General features: G+C 48.4%; 1 protein-coding gene across 1 annotated transcript; it reads right to left on the bottom strand.

Moving 5' to 3' along the window:
- Positions 1-2,612: 2,612 nt before the first annotated feature.
- Positions 2,613-19,816, bottom strand: LOC132590622 (atrial natriuretic peptide receptor 2-like). The gene is made up of 7 exons (XM_060263595.1): positions 19,135-19,816; positions 15,792-15,994; positions 13,401-13,514; positions 12,357-12,492; positions 11,979-12,073; positions 11,601-11,730; positions 2,613-2,623 (listed from the first exon to the last, which is right to left on the bottom strand). The coding sequence occupies exons 1-7, from the start codon at positions 19,814-19,816 to the stop codon at positions 2,613-2,615; spliced, it is 1,371 nt and encodes a 456-aa protein (XP_060119578.1).
- Positions 19,817-27,635: the final 7,819 nt, after the last annotated feature.

Raw genomic sequence — 27,635 nt, 5'->3', positions numbered from 1 at the left:
GAGGCGGTGGCCTATTTGGGGGTCGCCTCTTCTCTTTCAAGAGCCCCGTGGCGCAGAGTGTTACAGCTGCAGTACTGCTCACAGCCTGAGTTCGATCCCCGGCGGAAGCTAGGTAGCCGGCTAGAGGTTGACTCAGCCTTCCATTCTTCCGAGGTTGGTAAAATGAGTCCCCAGCTTGCTGGGGGGGAAAGTCTTAGGGTTGCCAAGTTCAATTCAAGAAATATCTGGGGACTTTGGGTGTGGAGCCAGGAGACTTTGGGGGTGGAGCCAGGAGCAAGGCTGTGACAAGCATAATTGAACTCCAAAGAGAATTTTGGCCATCACACTTCAAGGGACTGCACATCTTTTAAATGCCTTCCTTCCATACGAAATAATGAAGGATAAGGGCACCTTCTTTGGGGGCTCATAGAATTGGACCCCCTAGTCCAATCTTTTTGAAACTTAGGGACTACTTTGGGGAGAGCCACTGGATACTATACTGAAAATTTGGTGCCTCTACCTCAAAAAACAGGGCCCCTAGAGCCCCAGATACCCGTGGATAAATTCTCTATTATTTTCTATGGGAATAAGTCTCCATAGGGAATCATGAGTACCCAGCAGACATTTCCCTCCCCTCCCCCCACTTTCTGATGACCCTGAAGCGGGGGGAGGGCCTCCAAACCGGGTGATCCCCTGCCCCCACCTGAGGATTGGCAACCCTAGAAAGTGTAGATGACTGGGGAAGGCAATGGCAAACCACCCTGTAAAAAGTCTGCCGTGAAAACGTTGCGAAAGCAACGTCACCCCAGAGTCGGAAACGACTGGTGTTTGCACAGGGGACCTTTCCTTTCCTTTTTCCTCTTCTCTCCACCCTCCCAGACTCAGGGCTGGCGGAGCCAGGCGGGAACCAGAGCAGAAGGCCGAGCAGCGCTCAGCTTCCGGAGGTCCCCCCCCCCTCCTTTCCCACACTGAACTGTCTCAGATTCTCCATGGATCCGCCTGAATTCCCGCGATTGTCACCCCCCCCCCTCCCCAAACCCCACCATCATTGGCAGCGCCAGGCAAGGAGGGCATCTCCGCTTCCAGATGCCCTCGCCCTGTTTTCCAAAAGATTCATTAAGCTCCCCCCCACCCCATTTCTCTCCAGATCACCCAAGAGTTTCGGGAGGGGGAGCATAGACAATTCCACCGGATTTTCCCATCCCAAGACAAGTTCATGCCTCCCCGCTCCCCTGCACTTGGGTTTCCATCAGGAATCAATCAAGAGGTTCAAGAGCATAAAAGCTGAGTCTGAACAGAAACCCACCAATCCTGGATCGTCCCAGAGGACTTCCACCAACTCGGGGAGTGGGTGACAATGCGGCAAAGGAAGGGTTTTTTGTTTCAAATAAAGGAGATGCCCCCATTCCCTGGGGGTTTCTAACAGTTTATGATAGTTGAGTAATGGGCGGCACATTTCCTTGCTACCAGCTAGTTTATGAAGTCTTTCCAGAGGTTGGATTTTAATGTTAAGATCTTCCAGTACAGCTTGATTTGGGGGGGGGGGGGGTTTCCAGACAAGATGATATGGAGATGTCCTCTGAGAACCTCCTTTACAGATATAATAAGTCTGGGGTTGACTAGATGATCCTGGAGGCCCCTTCCGACTTTATGATTCTAAGATGAATCTTCCAGTCAGTTCTCCAAGAAATACTGTTTGATGTTGGTTTCTAATTCAGAGGTGCAAAGTGCAGAGTAAAAGAGGGACTTATTTGACAACCAGGCAGTAGGATGGGCAGTGACAGTATCTAACTGCATAGAACAAGACACCCAGGCATGATTTGACCAGGAAATATTTCCAATATCCATCTCTGTTATTTTGTGTAGAAAGGAAGCTGAAGTTGAAATAAAATCAGTTCTGGTAAAAATGTTGTGTCTTGGAGGACAGTAGGTGTAATTTATTTCATTTGGGTGCATAGGACACCAAATATTAAGGAGATGGAACCCATCCAATAATGAGGCCAATTTTGTAAGCTGGGTTCTTCGCTGTCAACAGTAAAAACAAGATGAGAGCGATTGAGGTCATTATTAACAATATGATTCAGATCTCCACCCAGTAATAACTCACCTTCTTGAAAGGAATTAAGTTTCAAAAAGGTATCTTCCAGGAATGGCGACTGGTTACCGTTCAGGGCATAGATTGAGGCTAGTGTAAACATTCGATCTCTTGTAAGTCCTTTGACAAATATAAAGCAACCATGTGGATCTGATTTTGTAGCTTTGTGTTCAAACTGTTCCTTGTTTAAAAGCAGAATGGAGAAGACCCCACACGATTTGGATGTCCCTTTAGAATTGAATTGATGTTGAATCCAATTGGCTTTTAGGAGAGGCTGTGATGAGGAATACAGATGCGTTTCTTGGAGAAAAGCAATATCCGAACACAATTTTAGTAAGTTAGAAAGTATCCTCATTCTTTTGATTGGATTTTGAAGTCCTTTTATGTTAACAGATGTAATATTCATTTAAGCTGAGTCTGAGCAGTGGTTACTCAAAAAAAAAAAATAAGACCTCATGAAAAAAGAGAGTCAGAGTACCTTTAGGAAACCAAAAGACAGAGACAGACAGACAGACAGACAGATAGATAGATAGATAGATCAAAGAAAACCTAAAGAATACGTAAAAGGTGAAGAATTATAAAGAAACATATAAGGAAAGAGATTAATGCCTAAAGATTAGAGTAGAAATGGTCTAGAATTCATAAAAGAAAAGCAAATGTAGGCTTGGGATGGTCAAGGCAAAGTACTGTATATAAGCATCAATGAGATAATTCAAGAGAGCAAAAGGAAATCAGAGTGATATTGTATCTGGAATATGCAGTAAAAACAGTAATAAATCTCTTAGGTAAATCACAGGTTACAGTTGATCAAAAGCATATTTCTAAATATGAGAAATAATGAATGAAGGAATTAATATGTTAAAGTGCAATATTAAGACAGTCAAAGTAATAAATAATAGTGTATACCTGTAAAACAAAAATAAATATATTAAATATAATAAGCCTAGAGAAATGTCAAATAACAACTACCTATGAATTTATAATAACCTAAAGTCATGTACCTACAATTAATATACTTTCAAAGAAATCAATTAGGAAGTGATTATCTAAAATATTAAAAACTGAGAAAAGTATAATAAACTATCAATGAATTAATTATGGCCTAAACTCAATACAATCAGAACTTCAACTAATTTACTGTCAATGAAATCAATAAAGAAGTGATTTTCTAAAATATTAAAACCTGAGAGAAGTATAGTAAACTTCTGGAAAGATGCAATATCTATTGTACCTTAAAAAGGTAAAGGTAGTCAGTTGTTTTCAACTCTGGGGTGAAGTTGCTTTCACAACGTTTTCACGGCATACTTTTTACAGGGTGGTTTGCCATTGCCTTCCCCAACCATCTACACTTTCCCCCCAGCAAGCTGGGGACTCATTTGACCGACCTCGGAAGGATGGAAGGCTGAGAACCTTGAGCCGGCTACCTGAACCAGCTTCTGCTGGGATCGAACTCAGGTCGTGAGCAGAGGGCTCCGACTGCAGCACTGCAGCTTTACCACTCTGCGCCGCGGTGCTCTAAATCTACCTTAGAAAATATTAAAAGTGCAACGCAACTAAACTTTTGTTTGCTTGTTTTTTTGTTTCCCCCTTTAAAAATTAACAATCAAGCTGTACAATACTAATGAAGAAAATACACAGTAGTCAATATAAGCAGGTCCAGAAGAATTAAGCTAATGCTGTAAAATAATGTAAAAGCGCAGTAAAATCTTTTAAACTCCTAGAACGGAGGTGTTGAACTCATGAGGGCCGGATCTGATATAAATGAGATCTTGTTGGGCCGGGTTATATAAGGTTGGGCTAGGCCATGTCAGGCCAGGCCATGTGCATATCTATTTAAGATCATGTTGCAGAGATATACATTTATAAACACAATTAAATATTTTTTTTTAAAAAAAGAAAACTTAAAACATGCTTAAAACATTAGGACTCATTGGTCTTAAAGGTGCATTTTTTTTATTTCTCCCATGGGATCTAGGAAATGGGGCAAAGGAAGCTCTGACTCCTTCCTTCCCCAGCCTCAGCCAATAGAAGAAAGAGAAAGTTGGCTCAGTAGCTCTGCTGTGCGATTGAGAAAGCCTGGCAAAGCAAGCTCTTCCTCCCCCTTTCCTCCCCATGGGAGGAGCTCAGCCAATGGGGAAAATAAGAGGCTTTGCTCTGTAACTCCTGTGCGATTGTGTAAACCTGGCAAAGCAAGCTGTGATGCAGAAGGAAGCAAGAGAGAGGGAGAAGGAAGCAGATGACAGCCTGTTGCTCGGGGGCCTGATAGGAGCCTTCCGGGGGCTTGATTCAGCCCCCAGGCCACATGTTTGATACCCCTGATCAAGTCTTTCTCAGTAGGAAAGCAATGTGAATTATTTACAAGAGGAGTAACAACATGGTATCCCTCATCTAAATAGTCTGAGAATGTGTGTCCAGCACCTTTCCTTTGAAGACTAGGGATCTTGAACCTAGTAGGCTGATACTGACCACTATACACTGGTGTCTTTCTAGTCTTGCACTGCCTCATAGGAGCTGCAGCTATATTTCTAGGGGAAGACTATAGTTTTGTAGATATCACACAGCCCTCAGTCTGTGCCACGGTGCCTTCATCTATTCTTGACCAGCATACAAAGCAGCTTATGTACAAAAGCTGACAATGCCCAGTCATTTCATGTTTTCCCCTGGGGCACAGAGCATTGACCATGAAATTTCTGTAATGAATGTCAATAAATCAAATGTAGGTTTGCAACTTACAGATACACACCTGAACAGTATACTGCAGCACAGACATTGTCTCCATGCAGTAATTCAGAGCAAGATGTGCCAGTTAGCAGAGACTGTTAAAATATTGCAAGCGTGCTTATGTTTTAAGCATGTTTTATTTTATATTTTAAAAACCCCTTTAATTGTGTCTGTCTGTGCCTTATAAAGTTTATGTCTCCGCTACCTGGCATTACATTTTATGACCCAGATGCCTGGCCCCCGATAAGGTCTCATTTATGTCTGATCCATTCCTCATAACAAATGAGTTTGACGCCCTTGCTTTAAAGAATATGTCTCAGCTCAATCTGTCTGGACGTCACCTGTGACTTTCAAACAAGCATCCAAACACTCTCTAAAACTATGGCCAGACTAAAGGTTTGTTCAATGATAAAAGACAAGGAACATGTTATCAGGCCTTCATTTATCATGTAGTTTTTATCCTGCTTTGTGGCTTGCTGTTCATAGCGCCTATCCGTGCAGCCTGTGGAGCTCTGCAGTGCTGCTGATTGCTATCTTTACTCAGCAGGGAGACCGAGAACACAGATTAACACGCACATCTGTAGTGTACATTGAGTACTAGACCTGGCTACCTTCCCCCCAGCATCCATCTTGTTTCTCCAGTTTGTACTGGTGACAGGCCAGGCTGCCGCTGTTCCCTGACTGTGGATCTAGCCGAAGGGAGGGAAGGAATCACCCCTGGTCTTTCAGAGGGTGGTCTCTCAGTTGTCCTCTCAGTTGTCGTTAGAAACTGCCCCTCTCTTTTGGATGTCACGATGCCCACCAGTCACAACCTTGAGTGCCAAGTCACTGTTCACCACAGAGTCAGAAGACCTGAGGCTGCCATAGTTCCTGATAATGCTGTGAAGGGAATAGAAGACACTTCTGAGATGCCCACTTGAGAGCAAGCCCACCTCTAGCTGACAGCTGCCAAATTTATCAGAGGTGTGCCCTTCCTTTGTATATCCAAGGATACTTGTTCTGTATCTGTCTTCAGCGCTGGTGCTAGGGTCCTGGCGCAAGGCCGGAGCCCCAGGCAAGGCATCCTCTCTCCTCCCCCACTGCCCACACCGTTCCTTGTCCCCAGCAAGCTCAATCACGGCAGTGTGGCATGGTCCAGTGCCTGCACCTCAGAGCACGCACACTGGCCGGCCACTGTTGCTCCACCTCCCACACAGATGCCCTGATGATATTCAGCAGAGTTCCACCCAGCCCTGGCACTAGGGCCTCTGCCGCTGCAGGCAGAATCCCGTGCCCCCACCCCTGACTCTAAAGTGATGTCATTGCGATGGCATGATGGCTGAAGCAGGGGAGAGGGCTGGGCAAGTGGCAGGATAATTTGAGGTGAAGGAAGAAGTACACAGGCGGCTGCTGCCCAGCCAACAAAGCCGCTTCCCTCCCCACCCCTTCCCCAGCCCTCTCCCTCTTCAGAGGGAGTATCTGAAGTGGGGACAGGGAGGGAGGCAGCACCAGCAGGGACAGGGAAGGGTCGGCATGAGCGGGGACAGGGAGGGAGTGCCGGCCCCCGCAGTGAGGTGGTGCCCCAGGTGGCCACCTACCTCACCAACTCCCACTCACTGGCCCTGGGGCCACCAGTATGGGGCCAGGATTGAAAAGGCCCTGGCTCTGGATGAGGACAGATGGATGTCTTTAGGGACAGGGGCCACCAGTAAATTGCTGTCTGAGGAGTGCAATGCTCTCCCAAGGACATAACAGAGGAGGTGGTCCTATAGATGCATTGGTCCCTGACTGCTTAAATTGGAGTGTCTGAGCATCCCTATGTAAATGGGAACTGCTTCACACTGGGGAATGGAAAGGTAGATTGGGCATGGTAGACAGAATGCTTGTCTCAGTGCAGACAAAACCACTTGCAGGTCTAGATTTGCCCTATAATGTTTTATTTTGGGGGTTTCTTGCATTTTCTTTTGGTTCATTAGTTCTGACTCCATCCTGCTTTGATTTGTTCCTGATCTCCGCATGCATTTTTCTGAGCTTCAGTTTCTTTTCACTCCCCTTCCCCCCCACCAGTTTCCCCCCAGTTCTTTTGAAACCATTTTTACTCCCATTTTTTTTTGGCAGCCCATTTTGAGTCATCTTTACCTTAGTATGTAATGTTTCTATTGGTTTTGTTTGTCCCACCCATCTCCAGCCCACTTCCTGATGATTGGCCTGTCATCGTCATCAAACCCCTCCTTCACCTCCCTCCCGCAGAAGAGTGGTTTCATTTTTTTTTATTTTCTAAAAGCACTAAAATATTGATATATTGATATAAAATAGACCTCAGTCATGAGGTCTAAATTCCCAGATTTCATTTTTTAAAAAATGTCTCTAAGCCCTTTCCCTTATGGACATATCTTTATAAAAGAAAGAAAGGGCTAGAGACTTACTTTAAAAAAAGAAAGAAAGCTAGGGAATACAGAAAACTTGCTTGACATAGTTCATTACAACCATATATTGATATTTTAGTGTCTTTAAAAAACAGCCGTGGGATCAATATAAAGAACAAAAAGGGAACGCACTCTATGACTGTAATTATGAAAGAAGAAAATACTGTGTAACTTGAGGTTACAGCTTTTACTTAACAAAGGAATAATCATTAAGTCATGTAAAACTATGGGTGTTTTCGCACTCACCTTCAGCCAGCGCCGCGACCCTCTTGACGACGGAGGATCTGTGCTGATTTCCCACACGAAGCGCTGGAGCAACCAGAAGAGCCGCCAATTTCCGGCGCGAAGCCCGCTCAAACGTAAATCGCCAGGAAGCAGGAAAACGCTTGAGCGGGCTTCGCGCCGGAAATTGGCGGCTCTTCTGGTTGCTCCAGCGCTTCGTGTGGGAAATCAGCACAGATCCTCCGTCGTCAAGAGGGTCGCGGCGCCGGCTGAAGGTGAGTGCGAAAACACCCTATGTGTTGTATGTTCTTGAAAACTTGCATTTACAGAGTTGTCGCAGTGTTTCAAATTTTGCATCGACAATGTTTGCTACAATATGTACACTATTGACAACAATACCTCAATGTAGATGTCCACATTACAGAAACAGGATCTGACCAATTCAACAACGTCTTCAACTGACAAACTGAGGTCATGAACAACCGTTTCCAACTACAAATAACGTGACAGTGATTTCAACCAACTGCCTGCTAGTGAATCCCTTTTCAGTCCAGCTTTTCAGGGAACTTGATTGCATGCCAAGGAATCCTGTAGATGAGAAGTCCGGGTCTGCTCTCATTTGTGGCAATCTTCATCAGAGTATGTCACCTTCAGCGTCACATCCGAACAATATTCTCAAAACTGGAACTAAGATTAAAACAAAACAAAAAATATGCAGACCAATTAAGTGGATGTCTGACTGTATTACCATTTCATAGACTCATCCCAGCCTACCCCAGACTTTAAGAGAAACATTAATCAGTAAAACCCGAGGTGCATGCTAGGATACTGGGAAAAAAATCATTGGGCTTCTGATAATTGTTGTAATTCTCAAGCATGAAGCCCAGCCTTTTCATTTAATTAATGGGAAACAGCTATTCTCTCTCTCTCTCTCTCTCTCTCTCTCTCTCTCTCTCTCTCTCTCTCTCTCTCTCTCGGCTTGGCTTCGCGAACGAACGAAGATTTAAGAAGGGTGCAGTAGTCCACGTCTGCTGCAGGCTCGCTGGTGGCTGACAAGACCAATGCAGGACAGGCAGGTCCGGCCACAGTGGCTGCAGGGAAAAGTCTGATTTGGGGTTGGTGCTATAGCAGTGCGATTCTTCCTCAATCTCCTTTTGTCCTCAAGACCAGCTATGCGTGCGTTCTCAAAGGAAGAGACAGCCTGGTGGATGGTGTGCCTCCATGCTTGGCGATCTGAGGCTAGGTCAGACCACTGGTGATGGTTGATGCGACAGGTGCCAAGGGATTTCTTCAAGGAGTCCTTGTACCTCTTCTTTGGTGCCCCTCTATTTCGATGGCCGGTGGAAAGTTCGCCATACAGAGCAATCTTGGGAAGGCGGTGGTTTTCCATCCTGGAAATATGCCCTGCCCAGCGCAGCTGCGTCTTCAACAGCAGTGCCTCGATGCTAGTAACCTCCGCCCACTTGAGGACTTCAGTGTTGGTCACAAAGAAACAGCTATTATTACGTCAGGAATGATGCTGAACCTACAGGCTACGAGCATGTACTGAATTTGGATTGAATAAAATATTAGAATTGTCTGGTTTGATTTAATATTCATATTTCTATTCTGTAGGGTTACGTTGAGGGTGTGTCTAATCGATGGAAGTCTCTTTAAAGTTAGTTAAGATCCTAGCGTGCAATCAAAATCTTCGGGCTTAATGGTATATAGTCTGTTAATAGATTGTGCGTTTCACAACTGTTGGGAACATTTTGCTGTTATCAAGTGGGAAGACATAGACATTCCTGTTAAAATTTCCCAGGTCTCTTCATCCAAACTCTCCAAGACCAAAACCAATGGTTTGGACCTGTAAAAAAACCCATTGACAACTCTCCAGCATCTGAGGTACCTAGTTCCTTACAGGAGTCAGGTTCATCTAGCTGCCATCTCAGCTAATATCTTGTGGATAGCAGCACCTTGGTTTCTCACCAAATGATTGTTCAAGAGCATGATGTGGATCCACCCCTCCCCCCTCAGAAGCCCCTTGACCCTGAGAAGAGCCTGTCCCTGGTTCTGGAGAAACTCCTTGGCAAGCCATTTGAACCTATGGCAATTGCTGATCTCTGCCTTCTTACTTACAAGACAGAGTTACAGACATGATGCCCAGAGGGTCACCCAGCAAGGATGACCTCTCCCTCTAGCTGTGAAGGAGCTCCTGAGCTCTGGAGGGAGAACATCCATGGAAGGGGGGGACGAAATCACTCCAGCCTTTCAGTGGGTGGTCTCTCAGCTGTCTTTAGCAACTCCCTCCTTTACCCAATACCCATCAGCTCTACGCAAACACACTTCTCCTTAGTCCTCCCTCACCTCAGCTATGATGGTGATAGTTAGTAGCAGGAACTGGAGTCTCCACTGAAGCCCTCCTTCTCCTGAATTCCTGCCTGGAGGGAGAGGGGAGAGTCATGGTCATGCAGCATCAGCCCTGTACAAAACGAGCAATCCCCAAGGGAAGGAGGATCCTATCAGGACATCCAGCCCTCCTGCATCCACCCAGAAATGGCAGTCCCTGCCCACACTGTCCCCAAATAGCCCCCTCATTAATCCCATCCTCAGTGAAGAAGAAGAAGATATTGGATTTATATCCCGCCCTCCACTCCGAAGAGTCTCAGAGCGGCTCACAATCTCCTTTACCTTCCTCCCCCACAACAGACACCCTGTGAGGTGGGTGGGGCTGGAGAGGGCTCTCACAGCAGCTGCCCTTTCAAGGACAGAGTCTCAGAGCGGCTCACAATCTCCTTTCCCTTCCTCCCCAACAACAGACACCCTGTGAGGTGGGTGGGGCTGAGAGGACTCTCACAGCAGCTGCCCTTTCAAGGACAGAGTCTCAGAGCGGCTCACAATCTCCTTTCCCTTCCTCCCCCACAACAGACACCCTGTGAGGTGGGTGGGGCTGGAGAGGGCTCTCACAGCAGCTGCCCTTTCAAGGACAACCTCTGCCAGAGCTATTGCTGACCCAAGGCCATGCTAGCAGATGCAAGTGGAGGAATGGGGAATCAAACCCGGTTCTCCCAGATAAGAGTCCGCACACTTAACCACTACACCAAACCGGCTCTCTACACCAAACTGGCTCTCAGTGTGCATTCACAAGTCAGTTGCTTGAGTGGAGGGATTTTCCTAGCTCCCCCGCATCAACCCCTTCCTTCCCTGTGAGCTGCCAGGGGGGCAGCATCCATTCTGAGTGCGTCAATGCAGGCCCTGCTGAATGAGGCAACGGGATGCCTCGCATCTGGAGCCAGGCAGGAGCTTGAGAGTTCTGCTGAAGCAAGCCCACAGCTGCCCCCCTCCCCCGACTTTGCCGAGGCCTCAGGAGACCTCGGCAAAGTCAGGATGGCAGCGGTGTGGGCGTGTGGAGAGGGGGCACCTCGTGGCATCCCTAGGCCAAGTGGCATCCTAAGAGGCCGCCTACTTGGCCTACTCCCATGCGCCGGCCCTGCATTCATTCAGAACCCCCCACCCACCCGAAGCAACTCATAAGTGGGGATGGAGAAATGGACACAAGTTGGAGTACTTCAGTTTCATTACCTTTTCTCTTTCAAGGTGCTTTTGGATCTGTGCAGCAGGGGGAACTGAGGCTCCTCCAGATCAGTAAATGACATGAAGGGAGGACTAAAATCCCATCAGGCTGAGCAAAAATGGGCACGTGTGAAAACCCTCAGTGATAACAAAGAATGAAATAAACACCGTGGGAAAACTTTTTTTAAAAAAAAAATACACAATTAGTCATTACTGTCAAACTGATCAACTTGCTCCCTGTACATTTTCAGGATTGGTTGTGTGCAGTGAGCAGTGACAGCAGGTCTACATGAGAGGAGGAAAGCAGAACTCCCATTTGGGTGTGAGAGAACATGCAGATGTGAAATAATGCCAATTGCATTGCATGAATATGTGAAAATTTCCCTCATGAAAAGATGTCCGTGGCTAGTGAACAGCCAAATTGCTGGTGAAGAATCATCTCTGTGCTCCCAACCAGTGAGCAGAACGTGAGGCAAAATGGCGGGCGTCTGAACATTCCTACTTAGGGTTGCCCTGCCTGGCAGATGGATCACAACTGGAGGTGGTAGAGGAGATGAAAGGCCTTAGGAATGGCCAGTGTGGTCTAGCCAGTGAGAGCAAGTCCCCCTACCACTGGACACACTCACCTTTACCACAGGAGGGGTCATTCCTGTTGAGGACACAGTTTGGGTTGTCCAGAGGAGGGCTCCCCTTCTTCCAATGAATAGGCCTTGTCCAGTTGATCTGCTTCTCTAGTCCCATGTAATGAGCCACCACCTGTGGAAAGAAGGGGCAGGATTCATATCACAGACCCAGGGGGACTTTCCTCCGCATCTATTGCAAATTCCAATAACCGCATCCAAATGAAAAGGCCTGGAGGCCCTGGCGTTTCACCTCCCAACACCCTCATGGATTTTCAGCACCTTTTGGGGTCATACCAGCCCATTCAGAGATCCAGTGGGCTACTTGGGGACCCTCCCCCACCTACAATGGCTGACACACTTCCCAGCCCCCCATAAACACACCTGGTATTCTCCACTCTCTACATCCTTCATGGCCCACAGGTCGAAATCCATCTCTCGGTCATTGTTGCTGTTGATGCTCACTGTCCCAGTGACACCTGGAGGGGTGGGGGCAGGGAGGGAGATGCACATCATTTCTATGTGGCCCCTGGCATGAGTCGTCACTCATGAACCAGGGCTGAGTATCCCTCTTGCACAGACTCTGGGGCAGCTCCTCTCAAAAGCCAGTCCCCTTTCCCCACCCTCTCCTTCTCCCTCCTGGCCTGATCTGTCTCAGCCCAGGGCAGCCGCTTGGTGCCTCCGCCCAACCCCGTTCCTCTGCAACCCCTTTTTGTCCTCCACACCCCTGCCACTCTCTTCCCTCCACTAAACACCCAGTACCCTGGATTTTCAGGCCCCTCATCTTTTCCAGGATGCGGCTGGTATCCCGCTTGGTTCCACCTTCCTGCAGCGTTTCACTCAGCGCCCTGAGATAAAGCAGCAGCACATCATGGAAGCAGCCGGCCACCAGCGTCCCCTGTTGCAGTGGGACAGAGAGAGTGAAAGAAACCTTATGGAACTATATTGTTCCCTTCCCCTCCCCACTGGCAACCACTGCCTTGAATGTCATCACCAGGGACAATCTGGAGCCACAAGAATCGCAATGTGGATGCATATGATGGTCTAACTCAAATCTCTGGGATCCAGAGTATCCCTGATTGGCTCAAGACCGGCTGCATCAGGGGTCTGATACTGGGAATCAAGGGGGGTCTCTTTGTCTGTGCAGATCTGGCGACCACCATGCCTCAGCCAAGCTTGGATTTGGCAGCCCACCCAAGAAACGAGGCCTCCTTCAAGTATGACACATAGGGGACTCCTGCACCACAACATCCAGTCGGATGCCAGATCAAGGAGGGAAGATCAGTTCAGACCTGGGTGGCAAGGGGCAAGCCTTGTAGCTCACAAGGAAGGCAGAACACGGGGGCAATGAATGCTTCATGTGGAAAGCGAACAGGAGGAAATGGGGGGGGAGGGGCAGCGGTCAGCTGCAAGGATGCAACACACAGCACAGGGAGCACAACTGAAAATGCATTCAGCAGAATAGCTGAGAAACCCAGATAGGAAACAGCAGCAATGGTTGTCCAGAAGAGAGAACTACCAAGAAGGCCACTGCAAACTCCCTGCATGATCAAGGGCTAATGTTGACCTGGGTCTATCAAGCCAACCCTGGTGACCCACCTGCAAAGCCAAGCCATGGCTGCTTTTCTCAACCCAAAACCTGGAGAATCTCTTGAGTCATTTCTTTGTCACAATAGGAGATTCCCAAGGCCAAGGTGTGAAGTAATTTTGGCCCCTGATCTCTCTCATCTCCTTTCTCACAAAGGGCCCTGCACCCCATCCCATAATAACAGAAGAAGGTTTGCAAACCAGGATGTGTGGATTTACCAGCGAGTCATTGAGTGCCACACCAAAGTCTCTCTGGGCACGCTGGATCAGTTGGCTTTGGAAATGCCGGTATTCGGGGGTTTGGGGCTCATGGGGAGTGACCACCAGCACCGTCTGCAATTAGAGAAAGAGGTCAAGAGAGCTCCAGCTGGCCGGGACTCCTTCAGAACTTCCAGGGCAGGTCTTGGCAGCTTGGAAGACACACCAGGAGGTCAGCCAGGCCATGGTTCTGCTCGGGCTGGTCTCCTGCATGATGGAAAAGACTCCATCTCAGAGGGCTAGCCACCCCTGTCCCCCTCTAATTTCCCTCTGGGCCAAGGAATTATGACCCAGGAACTCTTGTCTCTACACAGAAAATAGAGGCTAGAGTCTCCACAGGTCTTTATCCAGGAAAAAAAACAAGGTTGCCTGTAACTGTTGTAACTTACCTGTAACTGTTGTTAGTCAAGTTGCCTTAAGTGCAGGCACACATTTGGGCCTGGACCTGTGTGAATCCCAACTTGGGAAGGCCAAAACCAAACCATCTCTTTCCCTTAGGGTTGTCCAGTTGGAAAATACCTGGAGACTTTGGGGGTGAATCCAGGAGAGGGGAGGGTTTGAGGAAGGGAGGGGCCTCAGCATGGTCCAGTGCCATAGAGCCCACCGTTCCAAGCAGCCATTTTCTCCAGGGGAGCAGATCTCTGCCAGCTGGAGATCAATTGTCAAAGCAGATCTCCAGGCCCCACCTGGAGGCTAACAGAGGAAACCACAGAAAAGGGACGGTGCCCTGGAAGTTCTGAAGCAATTGGGGAGGGACGGTGGCTCAGTGGTAGAGCATCTGCTTGGTAAGCAGAAGGTCCCAGGTTCAATCCCCGGCATCTCCAAAAAAGGCAAATAGGTGTGAAAAACCTCAGCTTGAGACCCTGGAGAGCCGCTGCCAGTCTGAGAAGACAATACTGACTTTGATGGACCAAGGGTCTGATTCAGTATAAGGCAGCTTCATATGTTCACAGTGTACGGGATGCAACCTGATATTTGGCACTGCACAGAAATTACAACAATTGATACTTCATCTGACCCTCTTATTTATAATGCCTAACAAGAACAATTCATTACATCATTTCTTAAGGTGTACATCACAGGTGTACATTAAGGTGGCGCAGAGTGGTCAAGCTGCAGTACTGCAGTCGGAGCCCCCTGCTCACGACCTGAGTTCGATCCCGGCGGAAGCTGGTTCAGGTAGCTGGCTCCAGGTTGACTCAACCTTCCAAGGTCGGTCAAATGAGTCCCCAGCTTGTTGGGGGGGAGTGTAGATGACTGGGGAAGGCAATGGCAAACCACCCCGTAAAAAGTCTGCCGTGAAAACGTTGTGAAAGCAACGTCACCCCAGAGTCGGAAACGACTGGTGGTTGCACAGAGGACTACCTTTACCTTTACCTTACGTCACTGTATCACTACTCTCATACCTATACAATTGCTCTAGACATTATAAATAAGAGGGCCATATGAAGTATCAATTAATGTAGTTTTTGCGCAGTGCTATATCTCAGATTGCACCCACCTGGAGGCTGGCAACTCTACTTTCCCTGCTGAAGGAGGCCTTTCCCAGCTCCCCTTCGAAGGGCCCAGCCAAAGCACACCCCAGGAGCCCCATCTGCAGGTCCCCCTCCTTCACTAGGCGGGCTGTGGCTCAGTCTGGAGGAGCCCAGAAGCAAACTCCCCTTCTTTGCATCTCGAGGCAAGGAGTCTGGCTGTGGGGACTCCCTCCTCAGGGGAAAAGATTTCTGCACTTGCTCAGAATCACTGCGGGGCTCATTTTTGCTTCAAACCTCCTGAAGGTCATGGCTCAACACACTAAATGGTGGCCCTCTCCAAATTCCACCCAGGCAAATTAGGCGATTTCCTAGGGCGCTGGCATTTGGTGTAGTGGTTCAGTGTGCAGACTCTTATCTAGAAGAACCGGGTTTGATTCCCCACTCCTCCACTTGCAGCTGCTGGAACGGCCTTGGGTAAGTTGTAGGAGTTGTCCTTGAAAGGGCATCTACCGTAAGAGCTCTCTCAGCCCCGCCCACCTCACAGGGTGCCTGCTGTGGAGGAAGAAGGTAAAGGAGAAAGCTGCTCTGAGTCTCTGAGAGAAGGGCGGGGTAGAAATCTGCAATTCTTCTTCTTCTGGGGCTGCCATATTGGACACCTCCCATATGACCCAGTGACATTATCTGTGCTGGGGGCACCAGAAGGTAGCCTTGCCTAGGCCCAGTCTAGGGGTAGGGCCAGTCCTTATTCCACCACGCCCTTAAACTTGCATTGCAACTCACCCAGGGAAGGCGATATCCTTTGGGGTGATTCCAGCACCCACCCTCAGTTCCCTAGACTTCCTCCCCTTCTCTCCCTTTACCAGTGTCGAGGACTTACCTGGAAGGCCTCTTGGAAATCTCCCACATCTTGGCTCTCCTTGCTCTGCCAGGACTTGAAAGCCTCATGATGCCCCTCAGCTTGCAGGCTTTCCCCCCATATGTCAACATGCATGAAGATGTAGTCACCGTTGGTCATGTTTTGAGACTGCACCATGCGCATGATCTCCTGCAACATCTCCAGGGACCCACAGATGTAGACCACTAAGGAGAAACCAGGCCGACCAGTGGGGTGTGTGTCAGATGCACACAAAGAACAGAGGGCAGTGAAGGACAATCTGCCCCTCGGCCAAACATAAATTGCAAGGTTTGACTTAAGACGCTCTGCTTTATCGGCCTCTTTGTTCCCTCGCCACGTGGGCATTGTGGAGCAGCCTCCCCTCTGATGGGAAATACACGTTAAATTCAGAGGCTTGGAGTGGCAATAATTGGAGTCGAGGCTTAAGCTTATCAAAAGAAATAAAGTTTACTAGAAAACATCAGGATAGGGTACAATTTAGCATATCAGCCACTCTGTGTCTGTTCTCTACATGGCTACATTATGCAGCCCTTTGTCTAACCGTTCTTCCCAAAGAGCATTTCGCCAGGAAGAAGAGCAACTCAGCTTGCACACAAGATCAAAGCATTTCACACCTAATGTCCTTTCTGACCAATGTTAGGTTTACATCTTTCGCGGGCAAAGAAGACTCCGCACATAATTGGGTTTAGGTTACAATATGTTACGTATTGAACATAAGTTACCTGGCTGCATGGCGATCGCTACTGAAGGCGACCCCTGGGTCCCTGGATGGAGCTCGCCAGTCGCCCCGCCCATCAAGATCTGTGGCGGGAAGTCTGACCGACTAGGATTGGCCTGGTCGGATGAGGGGGCTGTTCCGGGTACTGTATATAAACGGGGCCCGGCCCGCGTGTTCCCTCTCTTGTAATGCGCTACTGAATAAACTATGTTGCCTTCAAACCGTCTCGGTTCTCAGTACATTACACAATACATCATTTCCTCTTTCAGGTAAACAGTTAACTCTATAATGGCTGGAATGTGCATAGCTTGTATTCTAACGCCCTCCGCAGTCCTGGCAGCCAGGTTCTCATCAGTGTCCTCCCCATCCCCATCAATGAACAAGAATATTTCCCCAGACTGCACTGTAAAACTCATGGACCCAGCAATTCATGGGGCCAGGATAGATGGATTCTCATGACTTTTATGTAAACTCCAGCGACATTCCCTGTAAAATTATACAGCTTAACATCCGTAGACTGAACTCAGGCCCCAGAGACACCAACTAGGTTCCCCACGATGAAGAGGAGTTTGGATGGAAGCCCTAGAGCAGCCCACTGATGTGACCCCTCTCTCGCTCTCCCTCGGCTTCCTTCCACTCCTCTCCTGGGGCATCCCAGTTTAGGAAACAGTCTAACCTGGGGCATCCACCTGCCCCTCTTTCGCCCCTGCCCTGCATCAGGCTGAGCTGGTCCTCCACAGCCACTGTCAGCAGGAGAGAACTCCCAAGCTTGGGGTAGGGGGGGGGGGGAGAAAGAAGAAGAAGAAGACATTGGATTTATATCCCGCCCTCCACTCCGAAGAGTCTCAGAGCGGATCACAATCTCCTTTACCTTCCTCCCCCACAACAAACACCCTGTGAGGTGGGTGGGGCTGGAGAGGGCTCTCACAGCAGCTGCCCTTTCAAGGACAACCTCTGCCAGGGCTATGGCTGACCCAAGGCCATGCCAGCAGGTGCAAGTGGAGGAGTGGGGAATCAAACCCGGTTCTCCCAGATAAGAGTCTGCACACTTAACCACTACACCAAACTGGCTCAAAGAGGTGGCTTAGGCTGGAGGGGGCCTGGGGGAAGCGCCTCCCTTCCCAGAAGGCACTGCTCCTTTCTATCTCCCCCCCCACACACACACACTTCTGTTCGATATACATTTCCAGGCTGGCTGCCTTCTCCCACTCTGCAATGCGCCCTTCAAGCCATATTGGATCAGGCCAATGGCCCATCCAGTCCAACACTCTGTGTCACACAGTGGCCAAAAAAAATTATATATATATATACACACACACACACACACACACTGTGGCTAATAGACACTGATGAACCTCTGCTCCATATTTTTATCTAACCCCCTCTTGAAGCTGGCTATGCTTGTAGCCGCCACCACCTCCTGTGGCAGTGAATTCCACATGATCATCCTTTTGGTGAGGAAGGACTCCCTTTTATCCGTTCTAACCCAACTGCTCAGCAATTTCATTGAATGCCCACGAGTTCTTGTATTGTGAGAAAGGAAGAAAGGGACTTCTTTCTCTACTTTCTCCATCCCATGCATAATCTTGTAAATCAGGTAACCCCGCAGTCGACGTTTCTCCAAGCTAAAGAGCCTCAAGCGTTTTAACCTTTCTTCATAGGGAAAGTGTTCCAAACCTTGAATCATTCTAGTTGCCCTTTTCTGCACCTTTTCCCAATGCTATAATATCTTTTTTGAGGTGCAGTGACCAGAATTGTACACAGAATTCCAAATGAGACCACACCATCGATTTATACAGGGGCATTATGATACTGGCTGATTTGTTATCAGTTCCCTTCCTAATAATTCCCAGCATGGCGTTGGCCTTTTTTATTGCAATCGCACACTGTCTTGACATTTTCAGTGAGTTATCTACCATGACCCCAAGATCTCTCTATTGGTCAGTCTCTGCCAGTTCACACCCCATCAACTTGTATTTGTAGCTGGGATTCTTGGCCCCAATGTGCATTACTTTGCACTTGGCCACAGGCAAGTAGGGTTGCCAAGTCCAATTTAAGAAATGTCTTGGGACTTCGGAGTTGGAGCCAGGAGACTTGGAGGGCGGAGCCAGGAGCAAGGTTGGGACAAGCATCATTGAACTCCAAAGGGAGTTCTGGCTAACACATTGAAAAGGACTGCAGATCTTTTAAATGCCTTCCCTCTATTAGAAATAACGGATCGAGGCACCTTCTTTTGGGGCTCATAGAATTGGATCCCCTGGTCCAATCGTTTTGAAACTTGGAGGGCATTTCGGGGAGAGGCTCTGAATGCTATGCTGAAATTGTGGTGCCTCTATCTCAAAACACAGCCCCCCCCCGAGCCCCAGAACCCCCCCCCATCAATTTTCCATTATACCCTATGGGAATCGATCTCCACAGGGAATAATGGAGTGCCCAGCAGACATTTCTCCCCCACCCCTTCTGATAACCCTGAAGCGGAGGGAGGGCCTTCAAACCGGGGGATCCCCTGCCCCCACCTGGGGATTGGCAACCCTGCAGGCAAACCAAGGACTGCGTGGAGGAAGCAGCTTCGGATGCAGCCGAGTGACCCCACCTGGTCGGACTCACCTCGCCCCTCGGCCCGGATGAAGCGGACAGCCTCGCCGGGCTGCTTATATTCGTGAACGCGGACGGTGAAGCCGGGGCTGGCTGGTAGGTGCCGCTCAAAGTATTCCAGGTAAAAGATGTGGCTGAGGACAAAGGCGGCCTGGGAGGTCCAGTGGAAGCGCCGGTGCAGCTGGGTGAGGAAGGCTCCCAGGCTCGGCCACTGGACGGGGCCGCCGAACACCGTCGTGCTGGAATCTCGGCGCCTCTGGTAGACGCCGGCTCGAAGGAGCGGCAGCTGCCAGCGCTGGGCTAAGGGCGCCACTTCGGAGCTGGTGTAGAAGCAGCCCAGCCCCAGCAGCACGTCGGGATCCTGGGAACACTTCATATCCGCGGCCTTGAACATGGCCACACTGGAGTCGCAGTCGCCGTTCTCGTCCTCGGTGGAGGCGAAGGCGAGGTCGACGTCGAGGCGGGCGCGGCGCAGCTGGGCCTCCAGCGCCAGGCGCAGGGCGGGTTTGACGCGCGGCCAGGCCCAGGAGTAGCCCAGGCTGTGCTCCGGCAGCAGCACCCCCAGCCTCACCTCCACCGTCGGGGCGGCGCTGGAGTTGGCGACGACAGGCCAGGCAGTGGAGGAGGGGGGCGCCCCGAGTAGGGTCACCAGCAGGGCCCCCAAGAGGCGCAGCGGCGGTGGCGACGCGGCCATGGACAGGGCGGGCGAGGAGCTCTCGGCAGCGGAAATTAGACGGAGGCCGTCTGTGGGATGGGGAGCCGCGTTCCCCTGGAAGCGACGCCCCTTCCGCAGCCCTCCCTCCCGACGCCTGGGAGGGAGGGGTGAGGCGAAGTTGGGGGGGGGGGAGGTGCTGCTCCTTCCGCGCCCTCCCGCGCAGTGTCCGGGGCGCAGGACCCCCGGAGACGGGAGCGCTCAGCGGTCTGAAGTCTCCTTCTCCCCTTGAGCTGTCCTGGGACTGTTAATATTTATGTTGTTGTTTTGCTTTTCAACTGTATTTGATTGTTTTATTGGTTTTATCATATTTGACTGGTTTTACTTGAGCGTGATCCGCCCTGAGCCCGTTTGGGAAAGGGCGGCATATAAATATACCAAAGTAATTAAAGAAATAAATATTCGAATTCCTGCAATTGTTACAAACAACCAAGCCCCAAACCACCATCATTGGCAGCACCAGGCAAGGCAGTCATGCCCGGCTTCCACAACAGCCCCCAACTCCTTTTTAGGAAACAGGCATTGAGCCCCCCCCCCCCCTCCTATTTATCCTCTGATTATCCATCACAGCCGTGTTGGGAGACCAGATGTCAACACTCCCTCCCCCCAAGATTTTCGGAAGGGGGAGCAGACCCCACCCCACAAGATTTCTCCACCCCCAGACAAGTTCAGGCCTCTTCCCACCCACCCCCCCTCCCCTGCACTGGGGTCTCCAACAGGAATTAATAAAGAGGTTGTTAATCAAGGGCATAAAATCTGAGACTGAATAGAAACCCATTCAAGGCTGGATCACTCCAAAGGATCTCTGGAAACTGGCTGCGTTAACGACAATCTGGCGAAGGAAGTTCAGTGTTGGGAAGTGTGCTCAACAAGGTCCCCTCTCAACTGCAGAGTCTTGGGAGCAAAGATTCTACTTCATGAGCTACCGGCATTAAAGTTGTGAGCTGCTGCATGCCTTCGTTTGCTCTGGGGCTATTTTTCCTGAGCTAAGACAAAAAAAGGTGTGAGTTGGAGGCTAAAAATCTCTGCCCTAGCTCAGGCTAACTCAGCTTAGAGGGAAGCAGGAGTCAAGAAGCACCTTTAAGACCAGCAAACTTTTATTCAGAATGTGAGCTTTCGTGCGCATGCGCACTTCTTCAGACGAGGAATGAGGTCCAGTAAGCAGAGCTACACAGAGCTGGTGGGGTTTAGAATGCAAAGGGGTACAAAGTTAAAATCCAATAGCAGAACAGTAAAATAAAAAAAATTCAGGAAACTTTTGATCTGGGTAGTATTAGCAGGGGAAACCAATAAAACAGTAACATGTCAGAATGTGAGAATGTTTGTTAATCATTCTATTGCTAATAAGCCTGGGTCAAAATGAGAGCATTTCCTTCCCAGAAGTTTTCCCTGTCCAACTAAATTACCTTTTAACTTGTAACATAAATATATACATCATTCTAGTTTGCCATTAGAAAAAAATACATTAAAACATAGTGGAAGATGAGTTTGCTATATTCAGGTGTGGCCAACAGTAGCTCTCCAGATGTTTTTTGCCTACAACTCCCATCAGCCCCAGCCATTGGCCAATGCTGGCTGGGGCTGATGGGAGTTGTAGGCAAAAAGCATCAGGAGAGCTACCATTGGTCACCCCTGCATATGTAATGAGATAAACAGCCAATATCCCTTGTTTGCATATGTCAATACAAAAACATTATTCTGATAAAAAAAGAAATACATTGGAATACTGTGGCTATATAGCCATACTTTGTGAAAGTGGGTTTAAGAACATAAGAGAGGCCATGCTCCATATTTTTATCTAACCCCCTCTTGAAGCTGGCTATGCTTGTAGCCGCCACCACCTCCTGTGGCAGTGAATTCCACATGTTAATCACCCTTTGGGTGAAGAAGTACCTCCTTTTATCTGTTCTAACCCGACGCTCAGCAATTTCATTGGATGCCCACAAGTTCTTGTATTGTGAGAAAGGGAGAAAAGTACTTCTTTCTCTACCTTCTCCATCCCATGCATAATCTTGTAAACCTCTATCATGTCACCCTGCAGGCGATGTTTCTCCAAGCTAAAGAGCCTCAAACGTTTTAACCTTTCTTCATAGGGAAAGTGTTCCAAACCTTTAATCATTCTAGTTGCCCTTTTCTGCGCTTTTTCCAATGCTGTAATATCCTTTTTGAGGTGTGGTGACCAGAATTGCACACAGTATTCCAAATGAGACCACACCATCGATTTATACAGGGGCATTATGATACTGGCTGATTTGTTATCAATTCCCTTCCTAATAATTCCCAGCATGGCATTGGCCTTTTTTATTGCAATCGCACACTGCCTTGACATTTTCAGTGAGTTATCTACCACGACCCCAAGATCTCTCTCTTGGTCAGTCTCTGCCAGTTCACACCCCATCAACTTGTATTTGTAGCTGGGATTCTTGGCCCCAATGTGCATTACTTTGCACTTGGCCACATTGAACATCATCAGCCACGTTGATGCCCACTCACCCAGCCTCAACAGATCCCTTTGGAGTTCCTCACAATCCTTTCTGGTTCTTACCACCCTGAACAATTTAGTGTCATCTGCAAACTTGGCCACTTCACTGCCTACTCTCAACTCCAAATCATTTATGAACACGTTAAAGAGCATGGGACCCAGTACTGAGCCCTGCGGCACTCCACTGCTTACCGTCCTCCATTGTGAAGACTGCCCATTTATACTCACTCTCTGCTTCCTATTAATTAGCCAGTTTTTGATCCACAAGAGGACCTGTCCTTTTACTCCATGACTCTTGAGCTTACTAAGGAGCCTTTGATGAGGAACTTCATCAAAAGCTTTCTGGAAGTCAAGGTAAACTATATCTATCGGGTCCCCTTTGTCCACATGTTTGTTCACTCCCCCAAAGAAATGTAGCAGGTTAGTGAGGCAAGATCTTCCCTTACAGAACCCATGCTGAGACTTCCTCAATAACTCGTGTTCATCAATGTTCCTACTCATTCTGTCCTTGATAATGGTTTCTACCAACTTTCCCGGTATTGAAGTCAGACTGACTGGCCTGTAGTTACCTGGATCTCCTCTGGAACCCTTTTTAAAGATGGGGGTGACATTTGCTACCTTCCAGTCCTCAGGAACGGAGGCAGATTTCAATGAAAGATTACATATTTTTGTCAAAAGATCCACAAGTTCAACTTTGAGTTCTTTCAGAACTCTTGGATGTACGCCATCCAGACCTGGTGACTTATTAATTTTTAATTCGTCTATCAGTTGTAGGACCTCCTCTTTTGTCACCTCAATCTGACTAAGGTCTTTCAACACCCCTTCCAATATAAGTGGTTCTGGAGCAGACAAACACTTCTCATCTTCCACAGTGAGGACGGAGGCAAAAAATGCATTCAACTTCTCAGCCATTTCCCTATCCTCCTTCAGTAATCCTTTGACCCCTTGGTCATCCAAGGGCCCCACTGCCTCCCTGGCTGGTTTCCTGCTTCTAATATATTTGAAGAAATTTTTATTGTTGGTCTTTATGTTTTTTGCTATATGCTCCTCATAGTCCCTTTTTGCCTGCCTGATCACAGTCTTGCATTTGATTTGCCACTGCCTGTGTTCCCTTTTATTAATTTCACTTGGACTAGCTTTCCACTGCTTAAAGGAGTCCTTCTTACCCTAACATATGTAATGAGATAAAAAACCCCCAATATCCTTGTTCAGTCCTGGGGAGGGGTTTGTTCCAAGTTTCATAATAATTTGTAATTCAGCAATTCCCCTCTCCATTCTGTTCTTGAAGTTCAATTGCAGTAAAACAGCAACTCTGAGGTCACCCAATGAATGTTCTGGAAGGTTAAAGTGTTCTCCCACAGGTTTCTCAGTTTGTGATTCCTGATGTCAGATTTGTGTCCATTTATCCTTTGGTGTAGGGTTTGTCCTGTTTGCCCTATGTAGAGAACCGAAGGGCATTGCTGACATTTAATGGCATATATATAGTTGGAATAAGAGCCCCGTGGCGCAGAGTGGTAAAGCTGCGGTACTGCAGTCAAACTCTCTGCTCACGACCTGAGTTCGATCCCAGCGGAAGCTGGATTCAGGTAGCCGGCTCGAGGTTGACTCGGCCTTCCATCCTTCCGAGGTTGGTAAAATGAGTCCCCAGCTTGCTGGGGGGAAAGTGTAGATGACTGGGAAAGGCAATGGCAAACCACCCTGTAAAAAGTCTGCCATGAAAACGTTGTGATGCAACTTCACCCCAGAGTCGGAAATGACTGGTGCTTGCACAGGGGACTACCTTTACCTTTTTAGTTGGAATATGAACAATATGAATATGAATGAGCCTGAGACGGTGTAGTTAATGTTGTTAGGTCCTGTGATTGTGCTGTCTGGTTGTATGTGGCAGCAAAGTTGGCACAAGCATTCCTATAATTTTTTCTTGGGGGCAAGAGCAGACCACCAGAGGACTTCCCTCTTGTCCCATCTTTCTCTTTCAGCCTTCCACATATGTGCCAGAAGTTCTCAAGAAGGTAAAGTCCGGATGTGTGCTTGTCCATGGCATATGAGAAGGTCACTAAGCTTGAGTGATGGGAACTATATTTATTCATCGTATGGCAGAAGGACACAACCTTATTAAGAGGCACTTCTTTGTACCAATCAGCCTGCCCATTTAAGCATCGTTATTGGCTCTGTTGTAGAATCCCAGGGCAACAGTCCTTTTCCTGTTTGTACTAGCTGAGCAGAAAGAATAACATTTGCTCAAGCCAAAAGGGGCATCACCCGCATATCAAAGGGAACCACTTACATTACAATTAGTTGGGAGGAGAAGAAAACTTACTCTTATTCCAGAAGCATTGGGGGGGGGATCATGGTAGTGATTGGCTGGAGCTGGTCAGGGGGCTGTTGTCCAGTTGCTCTATAAAATGACACCGGACAAAGGAATCAGGGTAGGAGGTTTATGCGCACATGCACATTGGTGCACCTCAAGGAATCCTTTTACCAGGAAGGGAGGGGCAGGAATCTCACATTGCACCAACCTGCTGTAACTTACATATCTCTAAGTACTTCGGCTGGTACATTTTGTAGCACAAACTTGCTCACCTTTTGTAGCACAAACCCACCTCACAGGGTGTCTGTTGTGGGGGAGGAAGATAAAGGAGATTGTGAGCCGCTCTGAGACTTGAGTGGAGGGCGGAATATAAATCCAATGTCGTTGTCATCATTGTCGTTGTCTTCTTCTTCTTCTTCTCCTATAACAATGAACTGTTTTCTAATCTCTTTCAATAAAACTTGTTGCTTTTACTGACATGTTCTATGTGGGCAAAGGTCCAAACCCAGGCTCAATATGTTATCACAGGGGGTTTATCCCAGGGTTCCAGGGAAGGAACAGGGGGATCAAGTCTCCTCAAACAAGGCCTGAAGGGGTCAGGAGAACTCAGAGTCTTGTCACAAACCTTGAAAAGCTGCCACAGCAAGGGGTATTCAACAAGGTTGCTCCCTTTCACCTATCATTTTTGCACTGTCCTTAGAACCGTTGGCTTTTGCAGTCAGGCATGACCTGGAAGTAGAAGGCATTTCACTGAACAATACTCCCCACAAACTTAGTGGTTTTTAAAGATCTAAGTAATCCCTTTTCCTCCTTAGCCAAACTAAAAACAATAACAGAGTGCTTTAGTCTTTATTTTAGTCTTTTTTCAGGCTTCTCCATTAATTTTATCAAATCTGAAATTTATCCAATTTTAGTTACTCCTACTTTAAAACAATCTATTTTTGAACAATTTTCCCTATCTTTGGGGTTCATATTCCTCTTCTCAGGGGTGTTGAATTCATTTGTTATGAGGGCCGGATCTGACATAAATGAGACCTTGTCGGGTTGGGCCCTGTGTGTACCTAAAGGACACAGACAAACACAATTAATTTTTTAAAAAACAACAACCTTAAAACATGCTTAAAACATTAGCACTTAAAACATTAGCACTCTTTGTATTTCTCCCGTGGGATCCAGGGAAGAAGAAGAAGATATTGGATTTTTATCCCGCCCTCCACTCCGAAGAGTCTCACAATCTCCTTTCCCTTCCTCCCCCACAACAGACACCCTGTGAGGTGGGTGGGGCTGGAGAGGGCTCTCCCAGCAGCTGCCCTTTCAAGGACAACCTCTGCCAGAGCTATGGCTGACCCAAGGCCATTCCAGCAGGTGCAAGTGGAGGAGTGGGGAATCAAACCCGGTTCTCCCAGATAAGAGTCCGCACACTTAACCACTACACCAAACTGGGCAAAAGAAGCTCTGGCTCTTTCCTTCCTTTCCTAGGGAACTAGGAAGGGGGGGGAGCCTCAGCCAATAGAAGGAAGAGAGACTTGGTTCAGTAGCTCTGCTGTGCAATTGAAAGCGCAAAGGAGGCTCCTCAACCTATGGAGAAAACAGAGGTTTCACTCTGTAGCTCCTGCGCAATTGAGCAAGCCTGGCAAAATCAGCTCTGATGCAGACGGAAGCAAGAGAGCGGGAGAAGGAAGCAGACAACAGCCAGGCTCAGGGACCTGACTGCACATTTAACACCCCTGCTTTAAAGAGTAACAGCAGTTACACGGACCATTTGGTAAGTGAAACATTTCTACAGCAGGCAGTGATGGTGAAGTATGTGCCTTGGAGAATAAGCCTGGATACCTCTCTTGTTCTCTGTTCTGTCCTCCAAAAGCAGATGGTCAGCTCAGACATAGAGAAAAGCACCCAGCTGAGATGCTGGATTGCCCTCCCAACTTTGTTATTTCGAGGAGGTCGACTCTCTCTACCCCATGCATCACTCTATAAGCCTCTATTGTGTCCCCCCCCCTTAGTGCCCCTTTTCTAAACGGAGAAGTCCCAGACTCTTCAGCCTCATAGGGAAGGTGCTCCAACCTCCTAATCACCTCGTTGCGCCTGCTCTGTATTCCCCCCCACACACAGCTCCGCAATGTCCTTTTTGAGTCACTGGGAACTGCAGACAGTATTGCAAATGAAGCCGCACTGTTGATCTTTGCAAGGGATTTACAATATAGGCCATTTTATTCTCAATCCTTTCCCTAATGAGCCAGTTTGAAAGCCAGTTTGGTGTAAAGGTCAAGCATGCGGACTCTTATCTAGGGGAACCAGATTTGATTCCCCACTTCTCCACTTGCAGCTGCTGGAATGGCCTTGGGTCAGGCATAGCTCTGGCAGAGGCTGTCCTTGAAAGGGCAGCCGCTGTGAGAGCCCTCTCAGCCCCACCCACCTCACAGGGTGTCTGTTGTGGGGGAGGAAGGGAAAGGAGATTGTGAGCCGCTCTGAGACTCTGTCCTTGAAAGGGCAGCTGCTGTGAGAGCCCTCTCCAGCCCCACCCACCTCACAGGGTGTCTGTTGTAGGGGAGGAAGATAAAGGAGATTGTGAGCCGCTCTGAGACTCTGAGATTCGGTGTGGACAGGATATAAATCCAATATCTTCTTCTTCTAATAATCCCTAACAGAGAGGCTGCTGTGCTCACTGCTGCAGCACACTGGGTTGGGCACACTTAACAACACCCAACTTCCTTTGCCGCATTATCACCCACTCACCCAGTTTTTAGAGGTTTTCTGGGCTGATCCAGGCCTGGGTAGGTTTCTCTTCAGACTTTGTGCCCTTGAGCCTCTTTATTAATTCCTGCTGAGAATGGGAACCCCAGTGCAGGAGGGTGGCATGAACTTGTGTTGGGGCGGGGAGAATCCTGTGCCATTGGCTATACTCCCCCTCCTGAAACTCTTGGGGGAGAGAGTTTGGACATCCAGTCTCCGGACATGGTTGTGCTGGGTGAACTGAGTATAAATGGAGGGGGGAGGGCTTAATGCCT

This window comes from Heteronotia binoei, unplaced genomic scaffold, assembly GCF_032191835.1.
Source record: "Heteronotia binoei isolate CCM8104 ecotype False Entrance Well unplaced genomic scaffold, APGP_CSIRO_Hbin_v1 ptg000366l, whole genome shotgun sequence".
Taxonomy (NCBI): domain Eukaryota; kingdom Metazoa; phylum Chordata; class Lepidosauria; order Squamata; family Gekkonidae; genus Heteronotia; species Heteronotia binoei.
Note: the sequence above shows the minus strand (reverse complement) of the source record. Positions and strands in the feature narration are given on the sequence as shown.